Source organism: Gymnodraco acuticeps, unplaced genomic scaffold, assembly GCF_902827175.1.
Source record: "Gymnodraco acuticeps unplaced genomic scaffold, fGymAcu1.1, whole genome shotgun sequence".
NCBI lineage: Eukaryota > Metazoa > Chordata > Actinopteri > Perciformes > Bathydraconidae > Gymnodraco > Gymnodraco acuticeps.
In genome coordinates this window covers 530,888-557,503 of record NW_022992275.1, presented here as the reverse complement: position 1 = coordinate 557,503, position 26,616 = coordinate 530,888, and the positions used below count along the sequence as shown (strand labels likewise).

The following is a 26,616-nucleotide window of genomic DNA, read 5'->3' as shown; positions in this document are numbered from 1 at the left end:
GCATAACTCTTTCTTTTCTTTTTTTTCACCCTGTCGTCTTTCAGGAAACAAAAGATGAATTTTGGCCAGCATTAGCTCCTCCCCATTCCTGCTCTCTCAAACACACACACTCTCTTCTCCCCCCCACCTTCCCCTCTACACTCTCCCTCTCATAAATGCAGCAGTGCTTGCATGCCTGTGTGTGTTTGCACTTTTTTTGTGTGACAGACAGACGGAAAGACAGAGAGATTTGCTGTAATAGAAAGTGAGAAAGGAAGGGGAGGGAAGTAGCCAGGGCAGGGAGGGGTAAGACGGATAGAGAGAGAGAGCGAGCAAAAGGGGACGGAAGGGAGGGGAGAGAGAGAGAGAGAGAGAAAAGAGGGGGAGCACATGTGTATGCTTGTCACTAAGGGGCTGGGAGAAGGACTAAGGGAAGCGAGGTAGCTGGCCACAGCCGCCATATGCTGACTGGATTCCTGTTCATGTCTGCTGTGTGAAGACTGAACGCTCGCCGGCTGGGGAACGCACCATGGGAAGCTCACATCTCCTCAACAAAGGCATGCCTCTAGGTAAACAACTACCACTCTGCTTTAATGTGGGAACTGTGTGTGTGTTCCAATGAACTCTGTGTACATTATTCTGTCTTCCCCTCCCCCTTCTCTCTCTCTCTCTCTCTCTCTCTCTCTCTCTCTCTCTCTCTCTCTCTCTCTCTCTCTTCCTCTGCCTTTTTCCGTCTACTCCTTCATTTCTTAATTCTCTCTGAGTCTATTATCTCATTTATCGGTCTCAGATTCTCTATGAATGGCTAGGATTTTATGTAGCTCCCTGTGTGTGTGTGTGTGTGTGTGTGTGTGTGTGTGTGTGTGTGTGTGTGTGTGTGTGTCTGAAGAGGCACATCTCTGCTATTGAAGGCTCCTTGAACACCTCTATTCACGGCGACAGAAATAGATCACTCTCCTTTCGAGGGCTAGCAAGGACATGACACATATTTCCTTTTCATTGTGCTTCTTTTTACGGAGAGCGGTTACACACACACACACACACACACACACACACACACACACACACACACCACACACCACACACACACACACACACACACACACACACACACACACACACACACACACACACACACACACACACACACACACACACACACACACACACACACACACACACACACACACACATAAAAAGGGGAACTCAACTGACACACATTTTCAGGTATACACATGCATGCTCACAGGTGACAGATGCTACTCATGATAGGGGCTGGAAAAGACTATTCTAGAAAATGGGATCAAGGTAGAGCTGAGGAATAAGAAAGGGGAGGGGGGGGGGAGGAAGGAGGAGGATGGTGTGTGGATAAATGATCATCCACCCTGAAGCTGAATCACTGTGGTCACCTTAATGTGGATTTATGAAGCAGTTTCCCCAAAAGGAACAGAACGATAGTAATCTGTGATGTCATCAACAGGCTGCGGGCCGTGATGACATCAAAGACTAAAGTTGCAGCTCTGATCTTTTCCCTTCCCCATGTATTTTCCACATCAACCCGCTTTAAGAACCCAAGGTCACAGGAATAACCACTATGAATTATGTTTCAGGGAGGATTGCCCTTTTTAAGATTCTCACGCGCAAATCACTGCTATTCAATAATCGTGAAACAAATCTGGTCATTGGATCCGTTTCATCACACAGCGGGGATCATTGGACCTTTCAGGGATGATTTAAAACCAGTGTGTCTTCCCTGGTGATTGATGGATGTGTTGATCCATGTTTCAGAAGGCAGGGGTCCTCTAATCCACGAGTGTTGAATCACGTCTAATCTGATTAGATAGGCTTCGATCACTGACACAAACACACACCATTCACTCTCCTATTATCGCTTATAAAATCTGATTAGCAGGACAAAATACTAAATTATAATCTTATATCTCTCAGTTGAAGACTTGTTTGCACGATAAGATGTGTGTACTTAAAAAGTGCCTTACAAACTGATTAACAGGTACATTGTAATGTGATTGTGCTTTACAGCTGCAGGCAGTTTCCCACCAGGAGGTTTTATATAGACACTTTAATGCGTCAAAGGACAAAACCTAGCAAACTGCTCATGTTGCGACATGTTGCCAATATAGACAAATCTACAACCTCCCATCACTTAAAATAAATGTTAAGGTTAGAAAACAGGAAACACACCTACGCGACGAAAATGTAAGTAACGTTTTGGGAATGTTAAATAGAGGTTCCAGTTCTTGTTACTACATGTGCACATAAACATTGTTTATCTGCATAAATCAAATCTATATTTTTACTCCACCTCTATTGAAAAAGAGCATTGAATGTCTTTTTAAGCAGACTCATAAGCCTGAATATATAAAAAGCAGGAAATAGTCATTTAAGCAGGTATAATAGACAGCACTTTCAAATCTATAAAGCTTTAAGTGCTCAGCAAAGAGACTTTGTGCACTGACATCCATCAGTCTATTATATCTAATGCACACCAGAAAAGAGCCGGATCTCTAGGGAAGCAGCTGTGAAAGGCCGGCATTTAAAGGCATGACATTTGCACTGATGGTAAGCCAGTATAGTGAGTTACGTTTAACTGCAACTAAAGCATTTAATTAAATAACATAGGAAACGTCATTTAGGAGCATGACAGTCCAGATAAGTGGCACCGTATACAGAAAAAAATAGCAGCTCTACATCCCAAAACAGCAATTAGTAGGCAGGCTATAATTCTCCTTAGATGTTAAAAACAAACGCATTGTTGTTAATAATTTATGTGTCAGCAGATCAGGTGAGTCTGTTCAGAGACAAGCTGCTCATCTGCAGTCCATGTAGCAGGCTGGCACCGTTTTCTATTGATCATCCCACACATTGATATCCTTTGTCTGCATTAACATGCTTTTACTGTGATGTTTTATTCATTATCAAATCACTTCAAACAGTGGGAGTAGCAGTGTTTTAAAACAGCCCTCTGTTCTTCATCAAAGAGCTGAACAAAATATAAATCTGTGTACAGCGTATTAGGGGTGTAACGGTTCACAGAATTCACGGTTCGGTACGCACCTCGATTTGGAGGTCACGGTTCGGTACAACAAGAAAAAGCAAAAAAAAGTTGCAAATGCATAATTCCAGGTTTGTTGTTATTTATTTTTGCACAGTAGTGCAAGTTTCAGTTTACAAATAAGGAACTCTAACATTTTGAATAATGAGCTGTGTTACAAAAGTTAAAAACAAACCACAAACAGTACCACACACACTCAGATGGCCATATTATCTACAATGGCTGATGTCAAACAAAAAGGTTTCATCAAGCTGTAAAACTAAAAAGAATGTCTTGAAAATATTACAAAATAAATGATAAAGTGTTTCAAGAGCGCATTGCCGTTGAAATATATATGCCAATAGCTTCCGTTATTTCTTTTGGTCTCTCGGCTCTCATGTCTATTGGCTTCTTAAAAACAGCGGGGATCAGCTGTTGAACTGCTGTTGTCTTTTGCCGGGCTCCTTCTGATATGATTTAGCATGTTTGGCGTGTGTTACCATTAGCATACCGCACCGCTGTCGAACAACGCCCACACACCGGCCTCGTCCGATCCACCACTTGCATGTGCCGAACTGTGACGGTTCCGTATGAATACGGATACCGATACAGCTCTACAGCGTATACATCTACAGCTGACAGCAGTGTCAAGAAATACCCGTAGTTACAATATTAATAACCATTTTTCGTGTATTTCGTTCATCTAGTTGTCTTTTTTGTAATCTTTTGTACCCTTATGGTCACAGACTCTCTTTCCACCTTCCTACACTCGTATTTTGATTGTAATTAATTAGCTTAAACACAAGACAAAATGCACAATGACTCAAATAAATGTGTCTGATAGCATGAACTGTGTTTTTTAAGATTTTCAATAGATTTTGTGTTATTAATGCATTTGTGAATTATTTGGGCTACAATAATCATGTGGTGACCAACTGATATTGTTAAAGAAAAAAATAATCTCATCCAGACATACACTTTATACTCCTTGTAACAAGTATGTGGAATACAAAAAAAACAGTTAGATAGGGAACTGACTTAAAGACCCCCTGTGGTTTTTGGGACGCCAGTTGGGGGACCCTTAATGTTGAATACAATAAATGCCTCATAGTATTAATAATCCATTACTGGGGCGCATTTGTTCCAGAGTATCCAAACTGACCCCAATCCAATTGAACCTTTCTTCTGCATATTAACAGTTAATCCAATATAACAGGCAGACAGCTTGACAGTAATCCAGTTAATGCCTACATTTAAATGTAGTACTTCCTTTAGTCTAGTGCAAGTGCTGTTTATAACGGTGCTCCTTAACCTTTAGGATTCATTACATCATATACCTGAGCAGTGGTGACAACCATCACTCTGGATCTGTAGAGCGTGAAATGTTATTTACTTCCTTTTAGCTGGCTAGTTTTTTCAGCTTCAGAATCATACAGGTTGAATATTTTTTTGTTTATATTTCTCAATTAAATATACAAAGTTTAAACCGATAAAACTGAATGTTTTTGGGTTTCGAGCATCAAAACCAATCATTTAAAGATATCGCTTTGGACTTTTATAGAGAGGACAAATATTATTGATTCTTAAATAATCTGTGAATCAATTGATGGTTACATTAATTGTTAGTAGCAGCATGTGTCTGTAATTTAACAAAGGAATGCATTACATGCTAACTGTATAGCTTTGTAGCTACTATAAAGCTGAATTCTGTGCTTTCAAACTATAATTGGTGTCTATTTACCTTCTAACTAACTACTTTAACATTTAGAGATCAATAGAAGTGAACGAACAGTAAACCTTAATCTAAAATCTGCATAATTCAACGTTGACTCTATAATGGTACTGCCATAACTAATGCTAACTCTAACCCTAACTCTCTCACATTTTTGCTTCTTGTCTGTTTGGCCACACGTGTATTTAGTACGGGAAACAAAAAGCTGACAAACCTGAACCGGCTTGATGATTCAGCACCTAAAATGAAGGACCATGTACTATGTGTGTGTGTGTGAGAGACAGAGAGGATGAGAGAGAAAGAGAGGACATGCATGGTGATCCTTTCTATATGTAAGCACTTGTCCTCCTCATATATCACCTATTTTTTCACGTCAACCTGGTTGGGTTAGTATGCTAAGCATGTACCTGTATTTATGCTTATGTGGGTGGTGCACAATATGTGTGTTTGTGTATGTGTATGTGTGTGTGTGAGACAGAGCATGTGAGGGGGGGAGGACTGGTGGTGATTGATGTGTCCGTTCTACTCTCTTTCCTCCCTGAGAACTGAAGTGTGGGTCGGGAGAGTTAAAAAGAAAGACTGCAGTAACATCAGACTGAACACTTTGTACCTAGACATTAAGGAGGTTTTTCAAGCATATAAATATGGCAGTGATGTTAAAAAGTAGCTTTTTCTCATGGCGCGAGAGATTGTCAGGGCAGGGAAAAAAGCAAATGGCAAGGCAGATAGATATATGGAGGAGAAAAAGCCTGTGGGAAAAACGAGACTGAAATGAGAAATGGCGATCTGAAAGTGAATCAACAAGAGATGAAGGGATGGCGAGATCAAAACTGAGGGGGTGACGGACGAGGGGCTTTTTAACCATGCCATGTTGCTGCATGCCAGCAGAGCCAGTGACATTATAAATCAGCCGGGCTGTGGCTCAGGGTCGGCTGACTGATCACAGGTGCCGACAGCAACAATCTCCTCTCTGTTGCACAGCGAAAAATAAAAACACTGAATCTGAAATGTGAATACGTCATGGTGCCAACATTCACCGGGACAGAAAACAGATTGAATTCAGGAAGCTTTGATCTTAGTATATGTCAAAGGTCTCTGCTAGAGTGACACTGTGTCATGTTGAACATAAAACACTCAGATCAGATTTTTTATGTGATTCAATTAATCATTATTTTCATTAATGACTAAGCTTCCATTTTCTCGAATCATTTATAAATCGCTTGGTCTGTAAAATGTCAGAATGAAGCCCAACAGCCATTACAATTGTGAAGTCGTTACATCTCTTGTTTTGTCCAACCATTACATTTATAATGATATTAAAAAACAAGCTGAACATTTTGGCAGGAAAACCGTCTTACATCATTATCGGTCATCGAAGATTGCTGCTGATTGATTGTTGTTTTAGCTCAATTTTCATCATTGATTGATTAGGTAAATGTTTTCTAAATCTTTTGATCCAGAAAATGTCTAAAAAAGTTCAAATGTCTTCTTCAGCAGAGAGAAGCAGCAAATACATAATAGATAGTTGATACGCTTTAAACTAGGGGACCGTAGGAGTTGTTTCACTGACAATTTTGACATATTGATAAGTAAAGTTTTTTGTTTCAGCTCAATAGTTTTTATCATAATGTAGTTTGTGAAACTAAACGCGACAGACATTTGTTCTGGAAATGAAACCCCGTTGGAATACGTGTGACAAAGTTGATGAGGTTCTATAATGTTGGTAAAAACCACTGACTCGCAGGAAGTTTTCACTTTCTATCTAAACCTCCTGGTGACCTGCACGTTTAAACAACTTGAATGGGGGAACTGATGTCTCTTGAGTGACAGTCTGAAAACATGGTCCCGTTCCTGTGAGACAGACCTCCAGCTGTTCCAGTGAGCTATTCAGTGACAGCTGGACTTTCCACTGACCAGTCCCAGCAGTCCCATTGACAGATGCTTTTTCCATCTCTAAATGTCAGTCGTCTCTTTGGTCTGATTACAACAAAACGTCTGAGGGGCGCTAATTTCCTATTGGGGGTGTCATTTGGTGTCCCAGGCCCTTTAGGACATATTGAAAAAGCAGATTCATTACCGTGCAGATGGCTAGAGATTTGAACAATTATCACCCAAAAAAACATTTGTTATGTTGCTTTGGCTGTAAATCACTACTACTGCATTGCCTCAAAATGTTTACCAAACACATTCGCAGAGAAGCCCTGGGTAGATGGCAACATTAAAGCTGTGGCCCGCTGGCTGTGGAGAGGCCTGTTTGCACTGTGAAAGCTCCCAGCAGTCCCCCAACCCCGGGGCGATGGGGGGAAGGGAGAGAGAGAGTGTATTGAAAATAATGAGAGGGAAGAGGTTTAAGAGTTTAGGAACCGAACAGAGAAAACTCGAAGCAATTATTTAATATAAAGAAGAATTTAAGGAGGATTTAATGTGGCTACAAAGCGAGAAAATACATACGATTAAAGAGACCGGGAGATAATGGCAATTTGAGTTTGTATGATTTGGGAATAGGGAGAATGCATTACTACATACAGTGTGTGTGTGTGTGTGTGTGTGTGTGTGTGTGTGTGTTGTGTGTGTGTGTGTGTGTGTGTGGTGTGTGTGTGTGTGTGTGTGTGTGTGTGTGTGTGTGTGTGTGTGTGTGTGTGTGTGTGTGTTGGAGAGAGAGAATGGATGGTTGTTTTGATCAGAGTACTACTCAGAAGTCAGTGCTGGTCCTCCCAAGGTCCAGCTCGGTGCTGGAATGACAGCTATTTCCTCCCTCACTCTGGAGAAATGTCTGCTACTTTACACCAAAAAGAAGACACTCTGCTTCTGATCAGACTGACCCGATTAACTTGTTTTTTTTGGCAAATGCACATCATGCTTATTTGATTAAACATGTCATCTCTGAATCACGCTCACTTCCATCGTGTTTTTGATCAAATTAAAGCTCAGAACTGTCAGCAGGCCGAGATATGGTAAAGTGCAGAGCCTGCGGGCGAATGTGCTACTTATGATCACATATGGGTTACAATGGCGGTTGAGTTAAAGTACTTTCTGCTGCTGATATATTCCAATTTCTCAGCTATATGCACCATTGATTTTGTATTGATGTGTAAGTTAAATGGCCTCAAGGCAAATCCTTCTATGGGGAGCCAGTGTTGTTCCAGCTCTTATAAGGCATTGTGAGCAGGATTTGAGTTTCACCTTGTTGGTCTGGAGCTGCTTCATCCGATCAGGTTTCATGCATTCATCTGAAGAAAGATAAGAAGGCGATACGGAAAGGGTGCGATGGATTGGGCTAAATTAGGGGCTGTCTTTGCTTCCTGCAGCTTGTAAGAGTGCTACGAACTGATGCTAACCATCCTTTAATTTGGTTTTCCACAAATACTAAGTTGTCAATACTGCAAAATGACACAAGACAGGCACATGATTTAAGACATTTAGTTCACAACAATGATACAAAAAAAGCGCTTAGAATAAGTATTTTTCAGATACATCTATAAATTGTTAATCTTAGAATCGAACATGCACATATCTGCAACTAAACATAGAACAATATGTAACTACCACATCGAACCACAACTACAGAGTGGCTGCAATTATTAATGTTGGTTCCTTAGCCTAATCCTATATTCCATGGTTACAGTAACGAGTCTCCATGTACACTCTCTAACGCTCTGCTCTACTGCTGCCTGATACATGCAGAAGGAGTGTATGCTGGGAAAACATTTTAAATTAGCAGTGAGGTATTATAAAAGTATTCTCCTCACATAATCGAAATACTGATGTTTTAAAGTATAACAGTGACTGAATACAGATACTTCATTTCTATTGTCAAAATACAGATTGTGAATACTCCTGTTATAGCCAAACACTGAACACACACACACACACACACACACACACACACACACACACACACACACACACACACACACACACACACACACACACACACACACACACACACACACACACACACACAGCATACTGGAGCATGAAGCAGATATGCATGTAAGCACTGTGTGCATTACTTAACCATGCATGCACACTGGCTCACTGAGCAACCAGAGAAAACCACCGAGCCTAAAACAACCCCCCTATTGCATGAGAGAGAAATGTTGACTCTTTTGCATACTTTTTCTTCATAACCTACTTCTTTATATCTGTATTGTTCATACAGATATACGTAAACCCTGAAGTGCACATGAAAAAATAATAAAAATAAACCATGACTATTAACTGGCCAAATGCCGATGGAGTGACATCATGTCCATGCAACAACAATGATTCGTATCAGCTGTAGAAACATGTTGCTATTTTAAAACACTGATGCTAAATGTCAGGCCTCTCAGAAAACAGAGTGTCTCGCCAGAATATTTTGCACTAATTCTTAACAGTCATACAAGATGAAATCATTTCATTGCAGCATGTGTCATGTCGTGTTGCATTTGAGAAGGTTGCATTGAGGTTTATATAAAACTAAATGCACTCTCGCTCTGTCTGTGGAGAACTAGTAATGAACTAGTAATATACTGTAGATGAAGATGGAAGCAGGAAATAGACAGTTCATGATTAAAACGACTGGAAAGCACTACAAATCTGAGATTAATGATACATGCTGGAGGTGAGTTTAATTCCAGCAGGGACTTTTCCTTTCATCTGTTTCACTCACAGGCCACTTAAAGGGGACCTATCACGCAAAATGCACCTTTGTACGTCTTGTATACATGAATATGTGTCCTCGGTGTGTCAGGGAACTCACCAAGTGTCAGAAAACACAACCCTCTCTCTTTTCCTCCATACCCAAAATCTCTAAAAACGGGGCTTTAACGGATCTGATACCAGTGGCGGGCCGTGCATTTCACACCTAGGCCTTCAGTGATGTCCGACACAGTCCTACCTGAATTCTGAATTATTGTTTGTGGACAGGTGGTAATGCAAGTCTGTGTTGTTCTCAGCAAGCAAAAAAAGAAGCTCCACGTAGTTTCCTCTGTTTCTGGACTCGGCGCTTTCATCATGTCCCCTAAATGAAAGTTCCTGTTTACCCAAAAACAGGACACAATCAATCAGTCTTTTCAATATTTCCCTATTCTTGTTCACCCTTTCGTTGTGGAGCTCCGTTCCCGTCGCACTTGTTCGTTGAGCTGTAGATCCACTCGGGTGTCCCCAAAGGTTTTCAAAAGCACCATTGCTTGTAAGTGCCCAGCCGTGCTTTGGTGTCTCGTTGCTGCCTTGGTTAGACAACTCAAGTTTGCAAATCCAGTGTGGCTCCAAACACCAAATCGATCATTTGCAAATAGCAGGCATTCCCAGCAGTACAATTTGCAGTTCCTCTCGGAGGCTGTGAGCCAGGGGTACCGCTCGTAGTTAGTGATTTGAAAGTGGCGGACAAACCCTTTCCCCCGCTGTGATAGGCTCGCTAGCGTCGGGGTTGGCCGTTCTCTTCTCACAATGTCTAGCTTTTCTTGAAAAGTTCGTCTTGAAAATGGCGTTGTAATTATATCTGCGACCAAATCGATCTCTTCTTCTCCTTCAGCCATTGTGGGTTGAAAAAAAAACAGCTTGTAGAAATCTACACAAATTAGCTCGTTCAAATTCAAGTTCAGTTTGCTAGCTCTACATAGCTCTGCCTCTCAATAGTGCGTATCCAATCAAAAGACGTGCACGTGCTGACGTCATCGTACGCCTGCTAGCTGGCCCGTTGTCGCCAACTCAAAATCTGATTGGTTAACGCCACAGTTTTGTTTCCGTTCACTTTAAGCTACAGGCGCCCGCACTGTTGATTCTGAAGGCCTAAGGGCAGATTTATTGGACCCTGGCAACACATTATGGCTGAAATATGATTGGATAAAAGCTCTAACATAAAGGCCAGCCCTCCAAATCTTGTTCTGAGGCTGGAAGCAGCGCAACCAAGAGGAAAGCTATGAAATGAAAAGAATAGACTATGGGGAATAATTTAATACATATTTGTGGAAAAAATATATCAAAATTAAATTTATATTCTGATGATGTTTAGGCCAGCAGAGAAGGCCTTGCTGGCCCTGACGGCCCACCACTGTCTGATACAGACTGATACAGATTTGAAAATGGTCTGACGTCAGTGACGACGAGGAGCTCCGCCTATATGGCCAACTCTCCACCAATCAGGGGAATGAGAAGTTGCCGTGGCATGGTAGCAGCATGGTAACTAGGGATGCCAGCGGTCTCCATAATCGAAAATTATTTTTAAAATTCGATTTTATTTATATATTGTTTTATTATTATTTATGTTTTTCTTTTTTTTCCTGGCTTAGTTTCAACCAAAATATAGACTAATGCTAATAGCAATATTATTAATAATTGTAAATGGCCATTGGTCACACCACCAGTTTGTTTTACTGTAAACTTGGAGGAAGCTGCGCAGAGTGCAGACTGCTGCTGCCTGCTACAGCCTGCTACACACCGACCCCCCCCCCCCCTCTCCGTCACACGTGCGATTGATTTATTGGCGATATACAGAACAGTGAGAACAACACAACTAAAGATGAACAAAGCGGCACGTTCAAAGAAGAGTTCCTCGTGGAACTACTTCGAATTGTACGGCCTATTGTTCTAAAGTGCCTGCCATTGCCTTTATTTGAAGATGCGCGATGCACGCACACACATAAAGTAGGCTATTTATTGAATTTATTTCAATGCTGCTATTATTAATACAGGCTACATGATGGTGGTTTATGTTTTTCTATTGCTTTGTACTGTTCTACCTGAAAAGCCCTTTTGTACCATGCACATCTTCCAGTAAAAGAAAACAACGGAATTCCATTTGTGTGTGTTTTTTTTTTTTCTCCCGCGGCGGCGAATAATCGATTAATATTCGCCAGGGCTGTCCGATTTTTGAATTTGATCATAGTCAGTTTCTGGCATCCCTAATGGTAACATGATGCTCGTAACTCAGCCCCCTCCTTTGCAGGGGGGCGTGGTCAGCTGCAGCGCATGCAAAGACAGGGTGGAGGAGAGCAAAATAGAGCGAAATGAGGCATGGCTAAAATGCATGATCTGTTTGGTATTTTGAAAAAAAAACACGTATAAATATACCTTATATAGGTATGGCCCTACAATATATTATTCAAATATAGCATGATAGGTTTCCCTTAAAGGTGGGGTAGGTAAGTTTGAGAAACCGGCTCGAGATACACTTTTTGTTATATTCCATGGAATGCTCTTAACATCCCGATAGCAATGAATATCTCAAGTGCTTTGACAAAAAATCCATAAAGAAATGTTCATCTGTGGAAGCCGTAGTACTGTAAAAAGCACGACCATTAGCCAGCCCGGCTAAAGTAACTGGATGGCCTACCTGCCTGTCAGCCTTCCATCTGTGCACAAACTTATCTCGTGCCCTCATTGGTCATGTGTGCGTTCGTGTGTGTTGGAGGAGGGGCTCTGTAAGGAAGTGGCAGATTTCTTCCGGCTGTGTATTTTCAAATTCTAGCGCACTCGAGCTGGCTTCTCCAAAATTACCTACCCCACCTTTAATGATAGCTGTTGAGGGAAGAGTGTTAGTAATTTCTCCTGCCAGGGTTTTCCAAACTAATTTGCAGGATAGGAGTTGCCTTCTTTCCACAAGTTTAATTGTAATTGTAATTTGTTTTCTTAGTTATGTTCTCTGTATTTTATATGTTTGTGTTATGTGTAACGTTGCTGCCTTCTTGGCCAGGTCAGCATTGCAAATGAGATTCTATCTCAATGCTTTTATCTGGTTAAATAAAGGTAAAATAAAATAAATTAATTCTCAGGGATTTTTGGCATTCAAAATAATGTTGAATACTGACTTCAGAAAGACTGGTTTAATAAGATGCGAGCCTATGCAACTGGGAAGTTTCAAACTGAGGGAATTGTATATTCATATAGCAAACAAAGTTTTAGGTGAATATTCTGAGTGAAAAGATGTAGATGGCTGTTCATATGAGATGTCAGCCTGCACGTCTCCGATGGAGAGCAGGCAGGATGAGTGATGGGTTCAGCCAGCATCAGCAATAACTCTGAGCTTATTTCATCTATATGGTTGGAGAGGCCTGTCAAAACGTTGCATGTCAAGGAAACCCACTGATATACACTGCCTTGAATTGTCCTCTGTCTGAATGTCTACATTCTCAGTCAATGATCTGAAATTAACCCTTCAATTACTTGGAAAAAGACTCTAACCGAAAGAGTAAAGCAGACTTCAGTGGGAGGAAAAATAATGAATGCATTTCCGATCGACTATTGCTCTTTCTTTAGGCGAACCGCCCACTATTCGAGTCATCGGGAGTATCTGCCTTGCTGAATGCCACTTATCCTCCTGTTACTGCTGCCAGGACAGTCAGGGTAATGGTTTCATCTGCAGAGATGATCTAATAAAGATCTGTAGAGAAGTTGAAGGGGTTCACTCATACTCAGTTATTGACAGATTTCAGTCCGATTTAAAGTCTTGGCTGTCCCTCATGACACAGATCTTACTTTCTCATATTACTGTACCCCAATGTCGACTGACTGAGTAACATTTTGATGTCTTTTGAGCTGTGTAATACCACATTTTGTTGGATGTGAGTGAATTAACACTCAATATTATCCAACATAAGCTACATAGGAGACAATTGAAACAAAATAGAGCTTCAGGCTGCATGCTCAGTTATTTCTGTTCAAGGCTGACCATTTTCTCCACAAGTAGGTGGCTCCGATGAGTCACTCTCAATGGCCCTCAGGGGCGAGCACTTACATTCCCTATGAATAATATAAGTACTTAATTAAAACAATGTGAACAGGATGAAATAAAAAAGGCATAACACTATTTTTGTACTATTTTCTACCAGCGTACAAACAGTAACCACAGGCACCATCTCACCAATTACTGTTTCATCAAATGTTTAGTAATCATTAAATCGTAACAATGGAAATGTATAAAAGTAATAATGACAGAAACAGTTGCTCCTCCATGCTTACTTTCAAGGTTGTCATAGCAACTGCATCTGTCTGGAGCAGAAACATTATGGGATACAGATAAAACAAGACATCATCTGTGCCCTGGGGCCACAGCATTTCTTCCATTTTAGATTGTACACCTTTTAAGTGCTGTAAGATATGACTGAGCACATTAATATAAGCCTGGAGGTTCTTGTCTTTCCTTCCAATTCAAGACTTTTAATTTCTCGAAGGGAAATTGCAGTCATTTTATCACACTAGAATAAATGAAGCTGACAATGAAGACTATTTTCTGTCTATTGTTCCCATTTTCTTTTTTGTTGACTCCTGATTTTGCCTATCTGACCTTCTCCTTTTTTTACTTGTGTGCAGGCATCAGGCCACCCATAATGAACGGACCCATGCACCCCCGCCCCCTGGTGGCGCTGCTGGACGGGCGAGACTGCACTGTGGAGATGCCCATCCTGAAAGACGTAGCAACCGTGGCCTTCTGTGACGCTCAGTCCACACAGGAGATCCACGAGAAGGTAACAATGAGACCATGTACACACACACACACACACACACACACACACACACACACACACACACACACACACACACACACACACACACACACACACACACAATAAGTAAGGTTGTATCTAGGAATGAACTGGATGAATTTTTCTCGCTGAATCAGGTAACGGATAATGACTTACTTCTCGTAGCTGATAGATAACTGATTATTTAAGTATATTACCTGTAGCTTTGGCACACCTGAGGGTAAGAAAGGCTAAGATGTAGTGAGCAAAAAATAAAGGTGAAATAGTTCTGACTCTTCATGTTCATTTATGTTTTATGAAGAAGTACAACAAAAAGCTTGCTGTACTGAGAATTGCAATCCTGTTGCATTCCTCTGAAACTGTAAAAAACCTTCACATCGGCAAACCATTAACCACTAGGGCTGACTTTTGAAGCCGGGTAAGAAAGATGCAGTTTGTCATGGCCTGAAGTTCGAGTAGCGAGTATAACGATATATTTCAATCATGTGTAGTTTTCTATTAGGAATGCATCAAATATATATGAATATATCCAACATTAATACATCTCCCATGCTTCTCTTTTGGAACATTTTGGGACATGTTTGATTTAGAAGTCGGCACTGATCACACAGTTGTGTTTGCTCTATCAATATGATATCAGAGGTGATTTGATTTAACGCTTGAAAACATCCCGTCAGATATATTTGATGCCACAGATGTTACGTTTAAGTATGTACGTTGTATATTTCAACATTTACTTCAAAAATAAGTTATGTTTCATCTGTTACAATTACAATTCATGACGTGGTTACATCACCAAGTCTTAAAAACGGTTCCCGTCAGATATATCAGGAGTTTCTGACTGCAACAACAACCAAATGCACCTCATTTGTGTTATTTAAATTATTTGATTACAAGCAGAGTTGTGCATAAACATCTTGCAATAAAACATGAATGCTCCTGTTTTTGCCAGTCTATTGGACATAACGTGAACCGTGTGTACTGCAATTTCATTAAAAAAATAAAGTAAAATTGATTAAATGAAGGAAAATCAAAAAGGAGAGCAGACTCAAAATGTGGGTCAGGCTGGGATCTTGCCGTTGTGGATGGTAAATAGGTTTGTGTGTCTGGCAGCGCTGCGTCTCGTTCTGGGTGTCTGCCAGGCACACGCTCAGTAACCCACGGCGATGCAGAAACAGATGGCTCTCCCTCGCCCACCAACTATCTCTCCTACTCTCTCTTTCTCTCGAGCAGGCTGCCACCTCATTGTATAATTAAAAGGGTTTCTTTATTGTAATTGGACCGCATGTCATTTTCCTCCTCACACACGAGGATGAGGGCTGCCAACGTTAGGAAAAATATTGGACGATTAACTGGGAACCAATTCAAAGGTGAATAAGATACGTTATACACAGCCATGTACTGTATGTGTGCGCTTTGCACTTGAACATTTAACAGGTCTTCCACTCTATTTATCTTAATATTTAAAAAATGTCAAAGTAATTGTCATATTTTTAGTATATTATATATATATATTTACTATATATATATTTATATGTATATTATATATATATATTTACTGTGTTCATTTACATTTTTTGTTAACTTTATTTTTTAATATTCTTTTTTTAAGTTTTAAAATAGTTTCATATTTGCTCTTATTTTACAACGTAGTATTACTTAACATTGTAGACCAAAGCAAATTCTTATATGTAAACCTACCTGCCAATACACCCATTTTATTCATATTTTTAACAAATTCTTATAGAAAACGTCCCATTATAGCAATACATCATCATTTGGTCAGTAAACTTGATTCCGATTTTATTATATTCCTATTCTTTAATATAATAAATCAGTTTTTAAATAATAATATTTTTCAATTAAAACAATGAGCCGTAGTCCTGATGAGAATACCATGTGAGAAAGATTCCTGCTGATGTCAGGCACTTTGTTCGATGCAGAGACACCTTATCTCCATTCCTGTGGTTAAGAAAGCTTAGTTTCCATGGTAATATTCAGGAAAAGCGGTCCTTCCATGCTGGCAGGGATATTAAAAAACAGGATGTGAGAACGATATAAAAAGCATATCCTGGACATTTTTTTACCTCAACCGAGAAGCTGAGTTCACGGAAAATGTGCGACTGTGAACTCGGTGAACTCTGGTTGCTGAAAATCACTCAAGCCTTTTCTGTGGAGAAACGCTTGACGTGCTCACACCTACACAAACACATGCTAATGACATTAACATTTGGTCTGTATGTACTGTTACTGTACTTAAAGAACTATTCTATTCATTTGCAACCAGACACACTTTTACACATGGTTAAGTAAGGCTGCATAGATTTTGATACGTCAAACATCACATGTCAAACATGTCACACACACGCACTTGTTGCTAGTGATTTATGATCTAAACCAGTGGTTCTCAAACGTTTTTCAATAATGTACCCCCTTTGAAAAAAAATTCAGCCAAGTATCCCCTGATCAGCGCAAAAACAATTTGTTAAGGAAAAAATGCCTATATAAAGAGATACAGTACAGCGATGCACCATCAGTGTCTGATTTATTAAAACAACAACATTGTAACTTAAATGCTACATTTAAAATGTTTACAATCCATCACTAAATTCATGGCAAACCAAGTTTAACATCATGCAATAACACTGAGACGACATTAGTTGCATTAAACTGATGTTTTTAATAAGTTGTACTTACAATGTAGTGAAACATGGGCTTGTGCTTCACTGAGGATCTTTGTCATTCTGACAGGGAGGCAAACTGCAGTTATTACACTTCGCGTTTTGAAATATGTGTAACTGTTAATATAAAACCCACACTGCTCAAACTTCGTTACTTTTCCTATAATTGGTATATATATTTATTTATTTATTTTGGGGCGTGGGGAATGAAGAGAAACAAATATATGAGCATTTTATGAGCATGGGATTTTGACCCCTCCTATAAACCTATGCATAATGCTGCGCTATACTTTGCGGCCACACGCCGTTGCCAAGCAACGCTTATTTTTTAGGTGTCCTTTGATAAGCAGGCAGTCATATAATTAACTAGAACTATCTAGATCTGATAGATTTGGACATAGATGCGAGTGAAGTATAACCGGACGCGAGAGAGGGATCAGAGATCAGATCAGCTGCTGCTGACGGAGAACACGCAGCTCTGCATGATCACAGCTCCGCCGCTGTGACGGACCGTTGAGTGCAAAATTAAATACACTAAGAGTTAGACCTAACACACTTAGCTAGTTTATCTACTCTGGAACTAGCTAAACTAGTTATAAATATATGTATTATGTACTGTCGGGTCACTCATTACAGGTTCAGCGAGCTGCACGAGACTGACGGGCTGTCAGGAGAGGGAGAGGAAAAGAGAGCACCCCGTTTATTGTTCCCATTTTATTATCCAGAGTTACTGTAAACCTTTGAATAAAGTAGTTACTATTAGTAGTTTGTTTAAATGCATTACTTATGTTGTTTTTTTCATTAACATAAAATAAATCTCACGTACCCCCTGCAGTACTGCAACGTACCCCTAGGGGTCCGCGTACCCCCATTTGAGAACCACTGATCTAAACAACTCAAGCTGTTTTTGTGTTCAGGTGCTGAATGAAGCTGTAGGAGCTCTGATGTACCACACCATCACTCTGATGAGGGAAGACCTGGAAAAGTTTAAAGGTCTTCGCATCATCGTCCGCATCGGCAGCGGCTACGACAACATTGACATCAAATCTGCCGGAGAGCTGGGTAAGAACACACACACACACACACACACACACACACACACACACACACACACACACACACACACACACACACACACACACACACACACACACACACACACACACACCACACACACACACACACACACACGCACACACACACACGTAGATAATAGAACCTAAAAAGGGTGTAAGGTATAAATAAAATAGCATGAATAAAATGTATTGTGTGTAAACAATTTTAAAGGGCGGCAGCTATGTTTTGTTTTCCCCTGCAATACTAGGTATTCTCAGGGAGCTCAAACCATAATGTTTGCTAACATAGTTCATGTAAATGGCTTGTTTAGACATAAGACAACATTTAACTCCAGAGATTATAATAGCTCCTTTTCACAGTACGCTGTCAGCCTTCTATTTGTTCCAGAGCCAAGCTTAGGGCTAGATAACTGGCACACCTAAATGAAAAAGAGCCATTGTTGATGTTATGAATACATACAAATAGTCTTGATCGTATTCATATGCTGTTTTAATATGCATAAACAACAAGCTACTGTATACAAATCAGACAGTTTTGTTGTCAGTACTGTGTTGTATTGACTGTATACTGTGTTTACTCATAAGCAGTGTACCAATCTCTAAATAACTGTTTCTTTACTGCTGCCAATAAGGATTGCAACAAGTCAGTACATTTAGTATTTCAAAGTGAAGTGAGAAAGGCTTTTTAATAAAGCTGTCCTGCAGCGGCAGAGCTTTCCTAGCGTCTCCTATCTCCTTCCACCACGACGCTGTGCAATTTGAAAGTTGCCAGTAGCGTTTGAAGAGAAAACTGCTGACACAACATCTTATGCCTGCACTTCTCCGCCAAACTAGCTTAAACCAAACTTCATCAAATGGCCAAAAAAGCTATTACTAATCCTTATCTGCTTTCTGCTCCAACAGGCATAGCTGTGTGTAACATGCCGGCGGCGTCGGTGGAGGAGACGGCGGACTCCACGCTGTGTCACATCCTCACCCTGTACCGACGCACCACCTGGCTGCACCAGGTCTGTGTGCTTTTGTGGATCATTAAAGGGAACAAAATGAATTGCATGTCATTGAACTAACTCTAAATGTGGAGGCTACTGGTGTATATTTAGTTATAACAATTCTAGTTTCGTCAATTGATATTAACCGTCTATTGACAAATCAGCTAAATTGAAACATTTCATTTTCTTGAGCATGTAGCTGTCTTTGAAAGACGTTTATCTAAGATGTAGAAGGTATAGTAAAATGATTTGTTCCTCAAATCAGTTATAATGATGTGGACTTCATAATCATGATCACAATATCTGAAAGGATTTAGACTGTCAGTGATTAAAGCCGCTAAGAAATATACATCTGGATTGTGTTTTTGTTGTCTGAGGGATGTTAGCATATAATAATGAGTTGTTCTTCATGGCAGGCGCTGCGGGAGGGCACGCGGGTTCAGAGCGTGGAGCAGATCCGAGAAGTGGCGTCAGGAGCGGCGAGGATCAGAGGAGAGACGCTGGGACTTATAGGGCTCGGTGAGCAACAACACACACAATGTAATGCCTCTGCAGTGAGACCTGCTGTAAAACATACTGCTGTAAAAACAGTCCTGGAAATCTACAGACAGGGCAGCAGCTCTGTAAGGCTGAATGAAAATGCAGCAGTGCTACTTACAATGAGAACATCTTGATGCATAGCCGGTATAATGTTTACCATGTTTAGCCTCTTAGCTGAGAATGTGAGCATGCTCATGTTTACTAATTAACGTCAATGGTTTAAAGTTACTGGAAAATCTTTTCCACGTTATTTATACTTGTCACATGTTATTAATAAATTCAGCTTGAGAGACATGAATGTTTGTACTAAACTTCATGTCGCATCCATTTTATAGTTTCAGTTTTGAACAGTGTGCTAGCCTGATGTTTCCATGCTGCTAGCGCCGCTAAAAGGTTTTATTTTTGTTCATTTTGTCTGATAGAGGGTGGTCAGACTTTCTAATCAAGGCATTTTTTTCTCTCTTCCCATTTCCATTTTTGTCCTTAGCTCAGCTAAATTGGCTTCCTAAGGAGTTAATGCCAATAAAATATAAGCGGATTACCCAGAGGCAGAATGCAAATCTCTCCGAGTACAGTCTGAACGCTTTTTTCAGGAAACTAAGCAGACATGTGTAGCCAGAGAATTATGAAAATATACAAGGCAAACTTCAAAGCACATAATATCAAACCCCTTCTTTTTTTAATCATTTGTATTTAATTTGTCTAAATGCTGCTTCGTGTGTTTTCAGGTCGGGTTGGCCAAGCCGTTGCCCTGCGAGCCAAGGCCTTTGGCTTCAACGTGATTTTCTATGACCCTTATTTAGCTGATGGTGTAGAAAGATCCCTGGGACTACAAAGGGTCACCACACTACAGGTAGCACACACAACAAACACACACACAAACATCAGGTATGATATTTCTTACCGAGAAATCAGGAACTTTCAAATGTTTCCAGCATTTTATATTCATACAAATATGGATTATTCACAATATACATTTGTATTCTGATCAGTTTTAAGTCTGGGATACTTTGACTGCTGCAGCTAACCGTCACTTTACTGGGGGAAACAAATGTATTTGCATGTTACTCATTTAAAAACTGCTTTCTTCACCATCCACCTTGAGGAATGAGCATTTAACATTATACTGTTTTCCTTCTGTATGTGACCAAGGAGTGACTCCCTCTTGTGAAAATGTTCAGTAACTGTGATATGGGCAGTTTTAAGAACAAGAAATATACTGTAACACTTGAATTTGTTATAGTTACACCAGTAATGAACCAACCAAAAATGCGTGAGAATAGATTTGACAAAAGATCAGAAATGTGTTTTGGTTGAAATCGGGTGTGAATCTACTGCATTCTAAAAACACTACTGTCAAAGTCCTGCAGAGTGTAAATAGAAGATTGTCCTTGACATATTTTCCTGTATTTCTCCTCAGGACCTGCTCTTCCACTCAGACTGTGTCTCTCTGCACTGCAGCCTCAACGAACACAACCACCACCTGATCAACGACTTCACCATCAAACAGGTGAAGGGACAGCAGCACGCACACTGTCCCACACACGACACATATACACACAATTGAATGATTTATTTATCCCTGCATCAACAGCGACACCCATGACCATAAATATTAAAGATACCAAGGGAAGCCCACTGCATTCATACAGATAAATTAGGTTTTCCACGGCTTGCACTGCATGACTGATATACTCAGGAAATATGTTTGTCCTTCATCTCCAGGGCTCAGCCTGAAGCCAATTTTCTTCCCAAGAATACATTAAGTATTTCTGACCTTGCGGGAGAGGGGCAAGTGAAACGAAAATGTCTCCACGTGGATCAATATGTTAAAGGAGAACAATGTGTATGTCTAAGAGTTAGGCTTACTACAATGTTTCAGGTGTAAAGCTTTAATTTGTTAGATGAAATAAATAGAGGAAATGTGTGTTTGTGTGTCAAAGATGCGGCAGGGGGCGTTCCTGGTGAACACGGCCCGGGGGGGTCTGGTGGATGAGAAGGCGCTGGCTCAGGCCCTGAAGGAAGGCCGGATACGGGGAGCTGCTCTCGATGTCCACGAGACAGAACCTTTCAGGTAATTCTGATTAATGCTGTTGAATGTATCAACAGAGGCAGAACATAGTGTGTTTGTTTACACTACTATCTAACTGCATAGCATACATTTCTATATTTTCAGAATGAGAAGGAATATATCAGATTCTCTACCAGGAAGCTGTATGGGTGCATTATTTTGCAGCTTAAAAAAGTGAATTAGAGAGGGCTTATAAAACGTATACATATAAACTTATAAAATAATGGCATACTCAATTACAACACCAACTAGAAATGTGCAGTAAGTATAGTCCAGATCTTCACAAGGTGTGTGTAGGGCGGGTCCACAAAATACAAAATATTAAACTGGACAGAAAAAAATTAAACTCACAAAACCGTGTTGCTCAAGTCTTTCCACTGTTCCAACAATCTCAAAATGTTACAACTGGATTTGGAAAATTCAGCGCATCCTTTCTTTTGTAAGGAATTCACTACCTAATTGAACACATTATTTAAGAATTAGTCGACACTAAATGACATCATTTGTTGCAGCTGTGACTGACTGCTCTCTGTTTGTAACTGTGTCAGTTTCAGTCAGGGCCCGCTGAAGGACGCTCCCAATCTGATCTGCACCCCCCACGCTGCCTGGTACAGCGAACAGGCATCGCTGGAGATGAGAGAGGAGGCAGCCAGGGAGATCCGGAGGGCTATCACAGGTAACACACACACACACACACCACACACACACACACCACACACACACACACACACACACCACACACACACAACACACACACACACACACACACACACACACACACACACACACACACACACACACACACACACACACACACACACACACACACACACACACACGAGCATAAACCATCTTCCTTGTCTTTTAGCAGAGAAGGATTTCAAGGCCTTTCACAGTCTGCCACTTTCTCTCTTTTTATCCACCTTTCCTTCTACTTTCTTTCTTGTGTTTCCCAAGTGGTAATCTTTTCTTTTTACCATTTGGCTGTTCAATATTTTCTAATGTTTGTCACTGTAGAAAATGGGTTAATAAATGTACACCTGCTTTGAAATGTGAAGCACTAACAAGACACCCAGTGTAGAACAATGGACTTTCCATTTGATTCTTTTTTACCACTTCATATTTCTCTCTTACATTTTCTTTCGTTCTTTTTTTTAATCTATTTTGCAGGTCGTATCCCAGACAGTCTGAAGAACTGTGTGAATAAGGAGTTCCTCTCCCAGAACAACCACTGGACAGGAGTCGAGCCCGCCACCGTCCACCCCGAGCTCAACGGTGCTTATAGGTAATACTCATCAGGATAAAGAAAGCTGTAGTGGTCAGTGCTGTTTCTTCTTCCCTCTCAAACCCTGGTAAAGTCATTGATTGATACAATGTTTACCAAATGTCTTTAAAACACAGAATATGTTGCTTGTTGTAAAACCTGAAACGGTATTTAAATGACGGTTAAGCTGAAACAAATAGTCTATTGTGATAATTGAGTAACTGTATTTAAGTTGCTCATTATATTTTCTTTACTGTTAGGATTTGCCTTTACTATATATCTTATATGATATCTGAAGGTAACCTCTAGGACTCTTTGATGGCCGTCTTCACAATTTTATGTGGTTTAATAATCCAAAGATTTAAACTAATTGTATCAGAAAATTAGTTTTGTTTATGCCGGAGAAGAAATGCAATACACAAATCCAATCCCACTTCTCGTTATTATCCTTGAGACTAGTACGTTTAAATAGCAATCCCTGTGATGCAAAGCTAATTTAGTGGAAGCCTAATGGTAAACATTTGCCCAGGTCACATTATTTCATTTTGTAGCTTCAGTAGTGCTTTGATGACTCAGTTTTTAGTCTTTTCCCCTCTCCCTCCCCCCTTCAGGTATCCCCCAGGAGTGGTGAACCTGCCAGCTGGCGGCCTTCCTCCCCCTGTTGAAGGCATCGTTCCCAACGCTGTGCCCATGGCCCACAACCTCCAGCCCGCTATCATACACCCTCCTCATGCCCTGTCCCCCGGACAAAATACAGTGAAGCCACCAGAGGGCGACAGAGAGCAGCACCCGAATGATCAACTGTAGCCACACACAAACACACACTTGCCTGTGTGGTCTGGTGACAAGCTGTTATCAGACGCGTTCACAGAGTGTCAGATGGACAGGTTGAGGTCCCAATAACAATCGATTAACAACTCTCTGGCAAATTGTTTCTCAGCAGCCAGTTCACACTCCAAAGAAGAAGAAAATGACCATAGAAGAGGACGATGAAGAAGAGCGGATAGCTGTGAGATGCTCTAAATAAGAAGCAAGATAGTTGTCTGTTGGTCCAACAAAAAGCCCTGAGAAAGACTGTAAAGATCCACAGGTTGATCTTCAAATAAGAACTACAGTATAGTCACGTTTCTGCCAGTAGTTAAAAATAAAATCTGTTGATTTGGGATGTAAAGAATACTGAACATTATGCTGTCTTAGACTGTAGTGTGTCCAAAGTTAGAGGTGCGGGTTTCATGTGTTTCTCTCTTTTTATGTGTCCTTTCCTTAGTTTGATGTACAAGCAAAAGTAGTGGGTTATGAAATGAATTAGGGCTGCACGATATTGGAAAAAACTGACATTGCGATATATATATATAATATATATTGCGATATGAAAAAATACAGGAATTGAAGAAAAGACAGTTTTTTTTGTCCGCAAACCATCTTTTCTTGAACTTTCATGCTATACAATTGGTATTTTTTTAATGATATTTAACCGGATGAAGGATTTTAGTCAGAGACTCCTGGATCTTAAGTTATCAGAGCAACAAGCTGAGCTAGCTCGGTTATCCTGCTGTGATCTGATCAAGAATGGTTGTGATTGGTGGTTTGCTGTGCATGCAGAGCCTGCATGTCACTCACTCAAGTACCCCTACCCCTGAGAGCCGCGCGAGTTTTCCTTTTGCAGCAAGCAGCAAAATAATTGTAACATGACGTGTTTGAGTTCATTTGCCTACTTAATATCGCACGTCTTAAAAAAATAAATGAAAAAATCGCACGTCCTGCGATGTCAATATCGTGCATGCGCATAACGCGATTATTGTCATGACACGATATATCGTGCAGCCCTAAAATGAATGTAACCTTTCTGTGTACAGCTCTTAGAGATGGAGATACTGATAGTTGTATTCTAGTCTTAACTTAAACAAGGGATATGTGATCTTTGATGTAGCCAAACTGGTCTCAGAATACAATATCTGTTTTAGTTTTGTGTCCCTAAATTACAAGCCCCCCCCCCCTCCCCCCAAAAAAAGGAAATGAAAAGAAAAAAGAGGCAGCTTTTTGCACACCATCTCAGGAAATTAAGTTTCCGCAGTTGGTATGGTATTTATAATTTGTTTTAAAAATTCCTTTTTATGCCACTTAGTGCTTTTGTTTTTCTACCTGCTTGCCTTTTTTCATGTCCTGCTGCATTAGATAATAATAACTTTAACAAGAGCTAAAGTTGATCTGATGTTTGCTTTTGTTTGTTTTGTTTAAGGGGCATGCACTTTTGCTCTTGGGACTAAATAATTGACCCAAATCGAGGGGGTTGTGGGAGAAAGGCTGTAGGGAGGCGGTGTAATGGTGTGCTTGGCGGGAAGACTTCATCCTTAGTCGCCATTTGAGTTTACAAAATATAGTGATAAAGTGAGAGGTAATTACTTTGAAGGACAAAACAGGTTGTGGATAAGGCAACACAGAGTTTGTAGAAGCGTACATTAGGAACAAAAAGTAATTATCTTGGCTGCATAACAAACATTCTATATATCACTGATTCAACTGCTTTGCTTTCTGCACAAACCATTTCTGTTTCTTAAACTCGCACAGAAGTTAAGGATAGCTATGGTAATTGACTGATGAGGAACAGTTCGTGAAACCAAATGTTCATGTTTGATCCGCTGCAAAATGGACTAGTTAAGAATTTTTAAATGACTATGACAACAAAGTAAAGCATTTCATGACAGCATGTCAGAACGCACTGATTTCTCCAGTCTAGTATCCCTTTAACATTTCATGATGGGTCCTACCTGAGTATACCGTTTAGCCACCCTCTGTGGCTTCTGTGTCTATGTGTACATATGGTGTTTGCCTGCCTGTGTCAATGTGACTTGGTTGTATCTGTGTCTAAAAAAGCAGCACTGGGAGGAGGGGTGGTGGCTAGTACTCTCCATAAGGCATCATTACAAAGACTGGCAATCAAAAAAACAACTAACACTATGTAAAAAAAAGAAAAAATGCTTAGAACTAGACAAATCCAAGCCAGAAAACATACCCAGTAATGTGTGCTTTTACTGGTAACATTCCCACCATGTGAACAAGATGCTGTTACGCCAACAGGTATACAAACATGTTTTGTTATCTGGAATATTTATAACCGCCTTTAGTCTAGTAATGTTGTTGGTGTTAGCAGGACAGCGAAGTGATGGTGCTTTTTGGATCCCCTTCTACCAGCAGCTGAGCAGTAAAAACAGTTCACTGTTGCCTACCTGGTCGTCATGGTGAGGTAGTAAGAGTAGCAATCAGGGATGGAAATTCCACTAACCATTGGTGAGTTCTCACTGACCAGGATCTAAATGGTTGTAGTACAGAAGGCACTGAGGTGACATTCAACTATTACTGTCAGAAAAGAGCCCCAAGAGGCTGTAATAGTTCAAGTTATATTCTTGATCTTTTCTCACCAGATGCCTGTAGTTAATTGGGGTACAAATAATACATAATATAAACTGTAAGCATTCCTCATTCAAAGAGATGGTTGCCTCAAGTTAAAAACATACGTACTAGCCTTTAAAGTGTCCAGGTGCTCCTGGAAATTCCATCCCTGGTAGTGACACACAGTCGACTGTTGCCTACCCTGGTCCCTTTATGGTAAAGTAGTAGGCGTAGCAATATACAGTATACATATTCTATATTCTACAGTAAATATCATTATTTTTGGTCTAAACTGACAACCTGACAAAGATATGTTTGTGACTGTATGCATTTGTATGAATTATTTTAAAAGGAAATAAACTGTGGAAAGGTGAA

General features: G+C 40.3%; 1 protein-coding gene across 3 annotated transcripts; it reads left to right on the top strand.

The window, feature by feature from the left end:
• Positions 1 to 318: 318 nt before the first annotated feature.
• Positions 319 to 26,616, top strand: LOC117540567 (C-terminal-binding protein 1). 3 transcript variants are annotated; one of them, XM_034207330.1, is made up of 11 exons: positions 319 to 548; positions 14,058 to 14,212; positions 17,829 to 17,973; positions 18,891 to 18,994; positions 19,393 to 19,495; positions 20,245 to 20,369; positions 20,937 to 21,026; positions 21,460 to 21,590; positions 22,136 to 22,263; positions 22,758 to 22,872; positions 23,435 to 26,616. In XM_034207330.1, the coding sequence occupies exons 1-11, from the start codon at positions 509 to 511 to the stop codon at positions 23,514 to 23,516; spliced, it is 1,218 nt and encodes a 405-aa protein (XP_034063221.1). In that variant the 5' UTR covers positions 319 to 508; the 3' UTR covers positions 23,517 to 26,616. The 3 variants fall into 3 exon arrangements, with proteins under 3 accessions (XP_034063221.1, XP_034063222.1, XP_034063220.1); XM_034207331.1 differs by having other exon boundaries at positions 320 to 548; positions 22,758 to 22,905; positions 23,463 to 26,616; XM_034207329.1 differs by having other exon boundaries at positions 321 to 548; positions 23,463 to 26,616.

Coding starts and splice junctions, on each gene's coding strand:
- LOC117540567 (XM_034207329.1), top strand. CDS start 509: ATGGGAAGCTCACATCTCCTCAACAAAGGCATGCCTCTAG. Junction 549..14,057: donor CAACAAAGGCATGCCTCTAG/GTAAACAACTAC, acceptor ACTTGTGTGCAG/GCATCAGGCCACCCATAATG. Junction 20,370..20,936: donor AAAGGGTCACCACACTACAG/GTAGCACACACA, acceptor ATTTCTCCTCAG/GACCTGCTCTTCCACTCAGA.